Here is a 12,173-nt window from a genome sequence, read left to right on the forward strand (position 1 = left end):
TTGCTGGATATTTTTTAGGAATTTACCTGGTGGTCTAGGAGGGGGCCTGATTTCCGATGGGGAGGCCTTCTCCTCCCGCGCTGCGAAGCGCACTCCTGTGCAGAGGGTCCCAGTGCAGAAGATGCAGTCATGCGTGACTGCTCAGCCAATCAGGTAAGTATTTCACAGGTTCTCATTCATAGCACTGAGACTCGCGTAACTACGAGTTCTCAGTGCTATTAATGGGAACAAAAGCAATCACACAAAATAATAAAAAATAAAAAAGACCACACATATTTAAAATTAATTGAAATTAAAGCTATTATGTCTTCCAAAAATAAAATATTTTCCCAATTTTTAAAAAAGTTTTTTTAATTATGGTTAAAAATAAACTTACTGTAGTGGGGAGGGTTTTTAAGAATAAAATGTGTTTTTATAACTTTATTTTTAAAGGATTTTGTGTGCTTTTAAACACTTTCGCCTGTAAAAGTAGGCTATACACCTGCTTTTTCAGGCACAAGATTTTTGAGGACATTTGCTGAGCAAGATATCTGTAAGTATCGGAAATCTTGCCCTGCAAATGTCCTCGCTCCCGATCTGCGAATGATCTGTCAAGCTAGGAACTTGACAGATCGGAAAATCCGGTTTTCAGCGCATGCGCATTGCGTGCTAAAAACCGGCTTTTCCAATGCCTTCCCGGGACCCAGGACATTGGAATTCCAGCACCAATCTCTTGTGTTAGTGACCTCCTCAAATAATTCAACTTGACCACAAATCCATGCTGACTGTCTTTGATCAGCTCATACTTGTCCACGTGTTCAGTCACTCTGTCTCCGATGAAAGATTCCAGTAGCTTTCCCACAACTGATGTTAAACTGACGGGTCTATAGTTACTTGTTGTATCCCTTCCTTCCATTCACTCTTAAATAATGGAGTGACATTTACAATTTTCCTATCCAAAGGCACAATTCCTGAATCGAGAGTGCTTTGGAAAATTCTGTTTAACATATCTGCAATTTCCTTGCCTATTTCTTTTAATACTCTGGGGTGGAAACCATCAGGTTCTGGAGATTAATTTATCTTGGTTGGATATTAATCAGTTTGTTATACATGTTTTCATTAGGAGAAATTGAACCTGTCATAAGACTGGTGAATGGCTCAGGACCTCATGAAGGCAGGGTGGAGGTTTTCTACGACAAGCTATGGGGAACAGTGTGCGATGATAAATGGGACAAGCAGGATGGAGAAGTGGTCTGCAGAATGCTTGGTTATAAAGAAGCTTCTGAAACTCATACGGCAAATAAATTTGGACAAGGTAACATTTTATTTTTCCTAAAATGAAAATCTAAATGAGTGTTGGGTTTTCTGTTTTCGTCAACCAAATTTTATGCTAGATGAACAACAGCAAATTTTCCATTTATATCTATATCATTAAAAAAGATTAAAAGTAGAAATTCCAGTGCCTTTATAAAATAAACATTACACAATCTGGGTGGGGGATGAAATTGGAGTGGAACCCATCCTTTTTCTGGCCCAATGAGATAATCTTGCAGTAGGGGGCACTGGCACATCTCGATCCTACCCCCAATCCCCAATGCCAGCGTCAGAGGAGAAGATGGGACTCCCCCTCTGGCAAGCTCTCAGTCGCCCCTAAATGGTGTGGCTACCTGTCTAAAATATGCTTATTTATTAACCTTGGGATTTTGGGCAGTAAATCCTGCCCTGCCATTGTTGACTTGTAATCACAATTATATTTCATACAAGCTTTTTTCTGATGAGAATGAAGTGGCCCTTGTTTCATTGCTTTGGCTATCATTGGACACTACAATCTGCACGGGCTAAACTTTAGTGCTATTGCACCATGGTTAACTTGCATTAGAACCAACCCCTATAAAGCACATGATCATAGCAGCCTAATCACCAATAAACTATGTGAGAGCTTTTATTGTATAACTATAATGCAATATTTATTTTCTTCTTGAACAATATTTTTTTAGAATCTTATGTTGACTTACATATTGATGGAGTTGTATATTTTTATAATATATTTGCAGGAGCATAGTTTACTATGATCTAATGGCATAATTTTTTTTAATACTCTTACATTAACACATGAACGTTTCAGTATCAGTGCCTCTGTTGGTGGCCACAAGGATAGTGATACCTGGGCAGGATCAATCAGGGACTACCCTTTGGTGTCTCGCAGTGCAGTTAGGTTGGCTTTCCATGTTTGTGGTCCCTGAGGAAGGTGTAAGGTGTACTCCTGGCTTCCTCTCTGGTTCGATTACTTCTCCCTCACAAGGGTGTGCTGTGGTTTTTATGGGTGGAAATCTAGTATTATTATTCTTCAGGAACGGGGCCAGACTAGTTATGGTTTCAGTCTTAGAAAGAGCCAGAACATGACTTATTCCAACTGGCACATATTATATTGACTAGATGAGCTCTCATGGCATTGCACATAGTAAGTCGGAGAATATGATATGTTTCTTACTGCCTCTGCTGCCTTTAAGTTGCTGTTTTGTTCTCTGCCATCTCCTCTTATTCTTCTGCTTCTGACTCTTTCTTTGTGATATAGTTCCGCCTAATGGACTACTACTCCACCTAGTGGACTACTGTGGTAATGCAGCCATTGCTGTTTTCACAATAAAGGCATCAGATGGCAGGTCACCTGACAAGTTCCTGAGTTAACAGCCATCTTGGAGTCTGTGTGTTTGTGATGTCATAGGGAATATATCACACTCTTCCCTTCTGTTTCTCTTTCTTTGCTTCTCTCTGTCTTTTGTTTCCTTTCAAGTAGGAGATGGTGGTTAGCATAGCAGTGTGCATGAAAAGGCACTGATGACTGCAGGCTGCAGTTTCTAGTGCTGATTGGAAGATAATTGTGACCTACAGCATCTCTACGATCTCCTTCCCATTTCCTATCTCCATCACTCATACTTCTTCTCATCCCCTGACTCCCACCGCATTCTCTACCTCTTCATATTCTTACCATCCCCTCGCTTTCCTATTTCCCATCACTATTTCTACTCACACCCATTTAGGCTTACCTCATTCACCTTGAACTATCTGCCAGACCCATGTATTCTATCCTCACCCACACTCTACTGTCACTCACACTCTTCACTTGGCCCTCACTCCCACCTGATCCCTTCAAGGACAGATATTAAGAGGCCAGAAGCCCTCTCACCCTTCCTGTTTCCTTCCTTCTTTTACACTCTTGTTCTCCTCATGCCCCCGCACCCATTTCTCCCAAAGAAGCTTTGTTTGATTACAAAATTCAACATAGCTTTTTTTAAAAATATACATAAATTAAGATGGATCTGTCTGCCTCTCTCTTTTTCTGGGCTGAATTTTGACAGGTCCCAACCGTACGGTGCGGGGGCACCCAGGAGACAACTGGGAACCAGGCTGTGGAGTTTTAACATTGACAGACTGGCTTCCAGTCGTGTGGGGAACTCGGAGAAGGAGGCCGCAGTAACAGGCAAATGCTGGGCCCAGAATGCTGGGGACGGGAGTCCAATCCCCAGGAGTTGGGGGGAATCTGATCCCCGACCCTGGGTCTCAGTCGCGATACTCCGGGGTGGGGGGGTGGGTCCAATCCCTGACCCCGGGGCCAAATCGTGATTCGGCGGGGGATGTTCCAGACCCGGGGGGGTGGGATCTGCACCCTGACCCCAGAGTGGGCCAGACTAATGGTGGGGGAGCTTGGGAGCTGGGAGGAAGTACCCATGCTCCTTCCAGCCCACAAGGATTACTCCCTGAGAGGCTGCCTCATTGTAGCCACCGGGACCTGCAAAGCATGTTAGAGTGGAGGCCTTAGGCCTCATTATAATAGTTAAAGAATTCGACCAGCTCGGTCAGTAGTGGTGATACCGAGTCACTGTTGGTGATGGACATTGAAGTCTTCCACCCAGAGTACATTCTGTGCCCTTGCTACCCTCAGTGCTTCTTCCTAGTGGTGTTCAACATGGAAGAGTAGTGATTCATGAGCTGAGGGAAGGCAGTAGGTATTAATCAGCAAGAGATTTCCTTGCCCATGTTTGACCTGAAGCCATGAGACTTCATGGAGTTCGGAGTCAATATTGAGGACTTCCAGGACCATTCCTTCCCAACTGTATACTACTGTGCCACCACCCCTTGTGGGTCTGTCCTGCTGGTGGAACAAGGCATACCCAGGAATGGTGATGGAGGAGTCTGGAACTTTGGCTGAAAGGTCTGATTCTGTGAGTATGGCTATGTCAGGCTGTTGCTTGACTAGTCTATGGGACAGCTCTCCCAATTTTGGCACAAGTGTCCAGATGTTAATGAGGAAGACTTTTCAGGGTCGACTGGGCTGGGTGTGCCACTGCTGTGTCCGAATCTGGTGCTGAGGTCAAAAACAGGTGGTCCGTCTGGTTTTATTCTTATTGTTTTACCTAGCAGTTTGATAGAACTGAGTGGCTTGCTGGGCCATTTCAGAGGGCAGTTAAGAGTCAATCACATTGCTGTGGATCTGGAGTCACATGTAGGACAGACTGGGTAAGGGCGGCAGATTTCCTTCCCGGAAGAACATTAATGAACCAGATTGTTTTTTACAAGAATCCAGTAGTTTCATGGTCAGCGTTACTGATACTAGCTTTTTATTCCAGATTGATTTAATTAACTGAATTCAAATTTCACAGCTGCCGTGGTGGATTTGAACTTGTGTCTCCGGATCACTAGCTGATGCTGATCTTTTGTCCCATGTAGAAACACTGACCTTAAGATGCTTGATTCTATTGTGAAAATGAGGTTGTTTTGACTGTCAAACCTTTATCAATAGATTTCAGATACAATAGCAGCTGTTAATCATAGAATCGTACAGGACAGAAAGAGGCCATTCAGCCCATTGTGCCTGTGCTGGCTCTCTGAAAGAGCTACCAATTATTCCCACTCCCTTGCTCTTTCTCCATAGCCGTGCAAATTTTAACACAACACTATTAAAACTATCATATTAAGCGACTCAAATATTTGAGCATTGTTAAACTATTCAAAGTTTAAAACAGATGACAGGTAAAATACACCACTTGGCAAGAATAAGCTGTATAGAGCAGAAGTAGGGGTGGCAATGCACACAACGCCTTCTTTCTGAGGTTTGCAACTGCCCAGTGAGAGGAGGAATTCTACTTGGTCAATGTCTAGCTCATATGTGCTCATCGCCATAAAATTATGCAAGTGATGCCAGATTCGCCGACAGCACATATGATGAGTTCATGCTGAGGCAGTCAACAATGCCCTTTTTTTTGCAGACACCTAGTGAATGAAGGGCTGGAACCTGGGGGACTAATGATACGCGCTATTGTCGTGGATCATAATCTTTCTGCACCACACAGAATAAGTACAATGAAGTCCATTAATCCTCCTAAATGTGTCAGAATTAGGGGCATGATTGTGCTGTGGCCATATGCAACTAGGTATTACATTAAGGCCCCCAAAATTTATTTCATGTGGGACTTTTATAAGGCTTGCTTTTTAAGACAGTGAAATATCTCAGAATCAATAGCTGAGTAGATCTTCGGGGGTCAATTTTCCCGGGTCATTTGCGCCGTTTATTTTTGGCGTAGGTATTTAAATCAAAGTTTTCCCCAGGAATCTTCGCCGGCGTAACTGCTTTAGTTACTTTTTTTTTTAATGTTAGGTTTTTTTGACATCATAGGGGGCATTTCCTCATATCGCGCCAGTTTTAATGATTTTTCACAGTTTGGCCAAAATAATTTTCTGGCCACTCCTGAAAAACCTTCTGGTGAGCTAGCAGAAAGCAGCGCACATTGAAAAAACGGCACTGAAAGATGCCATTGTTTTTCATTGACATTTTTGGAGGGAGTCAAGAACACTTTAAATATCCATAATAAAGGTGACATTTTTTTACCTTTCAACGGAATATATGGAATTCTGAAATTTTCATTGTTTTTTTACTCACACGCCATCACCTCGTCTTCAAACAGGGGTGGAGGGTCGTAGCGTCAGCCGGCAGAATCGGCTCCGCACCCGGACACAGAGGCTCCGGGCTCGGCTGCAAAACAAGCCCGGAGGGGGGAGGGGGGAGAAGTCACAAAACTGCAATGAGCCCGGTGGGGGGGGGGGGGGCGGGGGGGCGGAGAAGTCACAAGACTGCTGAGACCTGGGTGTGGTCAATACAGACCTTGGGAAGAGACAACAAAGAACCTGTCCTGCCTGTCCTCATGCCATTTTGAGCTTATTGCAAAGGTAAAATTTAACCATGGGGGCAATACTGACAATGCCATGCCTTGTGCGAGCCTTCTGCATCATCGTGCTATGGAGGAGACAAATGATTCAACGTCATCGCATGAGGAACCTCAGGGCCCATAGGGTGCTGGGCAGGAGACCTTACCCACCTCGGGTATATTGAGATAGGCATTCGTACCTGCACCTGAGTGATTCAGACTGTGTCAGAAGGCTGAGTTTCTGCAAAGAAGTTGTAACTGAGATCTGTGAGTTGGTTAAAGCAGACCTGCAACCTAGAAGCATCAGGAAGACTGCTTTGTCAGTTGAAGTGAAGTTTACAGCTGCACTTTCATTCTATGCCTCCGGATCGTTTCAAGCTACAACTGGGGATGTGTGCCCCATTCCTCAACATGCAACACATGTCTGCATTCGGCAGGTGACAGCTGCACTATATGTCCAGAGGAATGACTATCTAAAGTTCCCCATGACCGCCCAGTCAATGCGTGACAGAGCTGTGGGCTTCTCCAGGATTGCTGGCTTCCCAAAGGTACAGGGCTGTATTGATTGTGCCCATATCACCTTGCAAGCACCTTTGGAGGATTCCAAAATGTACAGGAACAGAAAAGACTTACACTCCATTAATGTACAGCTCGTGTGTGATGACATGCATCGCATCATGTCAGTCGATGCAAGATACCCTGGGAGCACCCATGATGCATTCATCCTACACGAGAGCATTATATCAGCCATATTTCAGCAGCAGCCAGAAGGGCAGAGCTGACTTCTGGGAGACAAAGGGTATGGCCTCGCCACCTGGCTCATGACGCCCCTACGCATAACCTGGATGGAAGCTGACTGGGAATACAACTTGTCGCACATTGCAACCTGCAGCATAATAGAGAGCACCATTGGCATCTTGAAACAGTTTTTCCGATGCCTGGACCATTTAGGAAGCAACTTGCTATACTGAGATTGTCAGTCAGTTCACTGTTGTGTGCTGCATGCTGCATAACTTAGCCATCCTGAGGCAGCATCAACTGGTAGGAGAAGACTCACCTGCGGAGAGAGTGGCTGATGATAATGATGAGGAAGATGCAGATGATGATCAGAAGGACGAGGCCGAGGAAGCCATGCAAGTACCTGAACTTGCGAAGGAGGGCAGGCCATTGTGCCCCTTCAACGATTGCTTGAGCCTTGAGTCAGCAGTTCATCCATGAACGCTTTGCTGCTTGAAGGCTCAATGACAACTATTCCAAATAGACCATGTTTACTGTTTGGACCTGTTCCATAATGTTGTGTTGTGTTAATGGAACAAATTATGGAAATGATTCTTGTTTACTTCAAAAGTTGTGTTAATAATGGAACAAATAATGGAAATGATTCAGTTTTAATGTAAAATATATTTTAATCAAAAGTTTAACAAACAGTTCTTTGTACTTAACTTTAATAAAATTATTCTTGCATCAAACTTTAAAGTTTTCAGTTACGATCACTTACAAACTTTAAGATCACTTAAAATTTTTAAGATCACTTACTAATTTTTAAACTTGTAAATTTACATAACTTACAAAAAACTTTTAATTTGAGAATAACAGTAACAATAATAATAACAAAAACAGCACCAGCAGCAAATAAAGGCTGCACCCATCTCTCCTCCGCCTTATTCTAAGATCGCCCGCCATGCTTGTTCTTGGTGACTCCACCACCCCTGCCCGCAGACGGTGGCACAGTGTTTCGCGGGTTGGTACCAAGCTTATTCTTTCTAAGATCTCGGGTAGTGCGCTCCTGTTGGGGGGTGGGGGGGTGAGCGGGGGCAGGTGGCAATGTGGAGGGCCCGGCTTGGGGCTCTTCAGAAGCATGTCTGGGGATTGGAGTGGGAGTGGCAGTTGATTCTGTCAATGGGCGCGGGGTCTGGGCGTGTTCACTTATTGCAGCAGCTAACTCCAATATGCCATCCCTCATGCGCCCTGACAGAGTCTCAACAACTTGCAACATTCCCTCCCTTATGTTGAGCAAAAGTGTCTCAACTACCTGCAACATTCCCTCCCTCATGTTCAGTGATAGTGCTTGCATCATCTCTGACATTCCCTCCCTAATGGTCACTGACATAGTTTCAGCTGACTGAGATATTCCCTCACTCACGGTCCCAGACATCGTTCCCATTTCTCGTGAGATTGCTGTTACTTCTCCTGACAGTCCCGTTACCTCATCACCCACCCCACTGATGGTATCCAGGCTTGATCGCATAAGGCAATGCTCTCCCCACTCATTGCCATCATCTGAACTGTTATGTATGCAAACCTCACCAATGTATAAGACTTGCCACCAGGGGGCACACCTGTGGGAGACCTAAGGGTCAGCTGTGCATCCTGGGCAAGCAGGTATAAAAAGCAATCCACCATGCTGCTTCGTCACTTTGGAGTTACATTAAAGAGACCAAGGTCACAATGGTTTGATCTTACAACACAGTCTTGTGGAGTTATTCTGAACATAACATGAACCACATCTGTTAGATCCTACACCTCACGAGAGCGCGGTCAAGCTCTCCTTCCCCTCCTCCCCATGGGTGTGGCTCGCTGCACCACAGCACTGGGACCCGCAGCATCAGACAGTAGAAAACCATGGAATGTCTACCAACCTTCAAACCATAAGTCACGGAAGGGGCTGGCACCTCAATGGGCGGCACCTGCACCTCCTCCAAAGTCAGTAAAACAGTGGGGGCTTCATCCATCTCCATCCCCTCCCCCTCCCTCTCTCCCTCCCCCTCGCCCCCATGCTCTTGGTCTGGAGGGTGGGATTGGAAGAAGTTGTCCTCTTCAGGCTCGTCCGCGTCTGAAACTTCTTCTGCATCGTCTGGGTTGGCCTCAAGTTGTGCAAAATATAACAGAACAGACAAATGGTTAGCAGCAGAGGAGGGAGCAGGGTGGGTAGCATGAGTAGGCTCACACAGCGCAGGCAGCAGGCAGAAGGACCACGATGAATGATAGCACATTGCATCAACCGAAGCATAGCTGATGGAGACATCCCCAGGAACCAAAGCATGGCTGGCCCATACAGTACTTAATATTTAGAAAAGCCAGATTGTGGAATTTGCAGGACTTACCCTCTCATAGAAACATAGAAACATAGAAAATAGGTGCAGGAGTAGGCCATTTGGCCCTTCGAGCCTGCACTACCATTCAATAAGACCATGGCTGATCCTTCACCTCAGTATCCCTTTCCTGCTTTCACTCCATACCCCTTGATCCCTTTAGCCATAAGGGTCATATCTAACTCCCTCTTGAATATATCCAATGAACTGGCATCAACAACTCTCTGCGGTAGGGAATTCCACAAGTTAACAACTCTCTGAGTGAAGAAATTTCTCCTCATCTCAGACCTAAATGGCTTACCCCTTATCCTTAGACTGTGTCCCCTGTTCTGGACTTCCCCAACATCAGAAACATTCTTTCTGCATCTAACCCGTCCAGTCCCGTCAGAATTTTATATGTTTCTATGAGATCCCCTCTCATCCTTCTAAACTCCAGTGAATACAGACCCAATCTCTTCTCATATATTAGTCCAGCCATCCCGGGAATCAGTCTGGTGAACCTTCGCTGCACTCCCTCAATAGCAAGAACGTCCTTCCTCAGATTAGGAGACCAAAACTGAACACAATATTCCAGGTGAGGCCTCACCAACTCCCTGTACAACTGCAGTAAGACCTCCCTGCTCCTATACTCAAATCCCCTAGCTATGAAGGCCAACATACCATTTGCCTTCTTCAGCGCCTGCTGTACCTGCATGCCAACTTTCAATGACTGATGTACCATGACACCCAGGTCTCGTTCCAACTCCCCTTTTCCTAATCTGCCGCTATTCAGATAATATTCTGTCTTCGTGTTTTTGCCCCCAAAGTGGATAACCTCACATTTATCCACATTATACTGTATCTGCCATGCATTTGCCCACTCACCTAACCTGTCAATTCACCCTGCAGCCTCTTAGCGTCCTCCTCACAGCTCACACTGCCACCCAGTTTAGTGTCATCTGCAAACTTGAAGATATTACACTCAATTCCTTCACCTAAATAATTAATGTATATTGTAAATAGCTGGAGTCCTAGCACTGAGCCCTACGGCACTCCACTAGTCACTGCCTGCCATTCTGAAAAGGACCCGTTTATCCCGACTCTCTGCTTCCTGTCTGCCAACCAGTTCTCTATCCACGTCAATACATTACCCCCAATACCATGTGCTTTCATTTTGCACACCAGTCTCTTGTGTGGGACCTTGTCAAAAGCCTTTTGAAAGTCCAAATACACTACATCCACTGGTTCTCCCTTGTCCACTCTATTCGTTACATCCTCAAAAAATTCCAGAAAATTTGTCAAGCATGATTTCCCTTTCATACATCCATGCTGACTTGGACCGATTCTGTCACTGCTTTCCAAATGCGCTGTTATTTCATCTTTCATAATTGATTCCAACATTTTCCCTGCTACTGATGTCAGGCTAACCAGTCTATAATTACCAGTTTTCTCTCCCTCAAGTGTGGGCCAAGCTTGTGCAGTGGTGGTTGCTTTTCTCCAAGCAGGACCCATCAAAGCACTTGGAAGTGACCCACTCTTCCAAGGGTGCCAGTGGATGCAGATTTGCCGGGCCTCCTCCTGTTCGAGTTCTTTCCCTTTTGTTATGTGCCACCTTCCTCTGCAAAGATGAAAATTCAACTTTTTAAAGAGGGCGTCTTTCTGTTGGGTGGGACATATATAACTAGTCACATTTACAATTGCAATTCCATTGGAATAAATGGAAATATTACTTACACTAACTACTTGCCACTTCTTTTTACTCTGGCCTCCAGATCTCAGGGTGGTCACCATTGCACAGTAATCTTCTGCAACTTGGTTCCAGCGTTTCTTCATTTCTTTGGGTGGAACTTTTATGTGACCTCTGCTGGTGTCCAGCTCCTGCCATCTGGCCTCCATCACAGTAACTAGTGCCTCTACTTCATCCTGTGAGAAATTCTTGGTCCTTGCACCGCGTTGCATCTTGTATTTCAGCTCCAATTTTTCCAATGCTCTCACACAGCACTCAACGTTGTCACACAAACAACTGGCTCTTTAAAAATGGCCGATTGCAGACCCGGAGCTGTAGTGCGCATGCGCGCCCATTGGGATCACGTCAAAAACGTCCTTTTTGTTTTTCGCGCATACGCAGAAGGTACGGCATCGTTTTTTCGGTGCAGATAGTAGGCTCCACTCCCGAGGCGACTGGGCAAGCTGTGCGGCACCCAATTTGAAAAATACAGCGGGGAAACTTTGGACAAATATTCTTGCCGCATTTCTGGCCTAGAAAAACAGGCATAACTCTGGCGCTATGCCAAAAAACGGGTTTGGGCAAAATTGAGCCCTTGGTTTTAATTTCCATTTCTGCTTCAAAACAGCTGGCAGGATTTACGTCTTCACATAAATGTATATTATACATTAATAGGTACACTAAAAATACCGTAAGGTGGGAATTAAACACACTGATGATCAGGATGTTCTAAAAGAAGCAAAATAATGACACAAAGTGAGTTAATAATTTTCCAGGATCTTGGTAAACAACAAGAAATTGTTGTGGAAAAAAATGAGAAATTCTTTCCAGCATCTCACATACTAAAATGGAAACACATCAGTAATTGTTCGTACATAGTTCATTCACCTTTGTAAAATGGAATTAATTTCGTACACTTTAATTCCAAGGATACTCAGCCAACCTTGCTAATAAATTAATGGATCCGAAAAAACATCTGCAGAAAATGTGAGTAGTAATTTTGTATCAATCTGATCCAGACTTACAGCTTTAGAAGTTTAAAAAGGACTTCAATTTGATCCTGTTTCATGACAGATTCCTATATAGGTGAGGAGTCAATTATAAATTGCTACAAAGTTGAGCTCGGTGGAAAGTAGTGATCTAATAGTGGAGTGAGGATTTAAACTATCTTATTGGTGTTTACATGTTAAACAC

The 12,173-nt window shown here is 44.5% G+C and overlaps 1 protein-coding gene across 3 annotated transcripts in view; it reads left to right on the forward strand.

The window, feature by feature from the left end:
- Positions 1-12,173, forward strand: part of scara5 (scavenger receptor class A, member 5 (putative)) — a 158,779-nt gene that overhangs the window by 97,549 nt on the left and 49,057 nt on the right. For all 3 annotated transcript variants that reach the window (XM_070885356.1, XM_070885357.1, XM_070885359.1), the window contains one exon: positions 1,103-1,294. In XM_070885356.1, coding sequence (XP_070741457.1) covers positions 1,103-1,294 — 192 coding nt within the window. The remainder of the gene's footprint in view (positions 1-1,102; positions 1,295-12,173) is intronic.

This window comes from Pristiophorus japonicus, chromosome 7 (genome assembly GCF_044704955.1).
Source record: "Pristiophorus japonicus isolate sPriJap1 chromosome 7, sPriJap1.hap1, whole genome shotgun sequence".
In the NCBI taxonomy this organism is placed as follows: Eukaryota; Metazoa; Chordata; class Chondrichthyes; family Pristiophoridae; genus Pristiophorus; species Pristiophorus japonicus.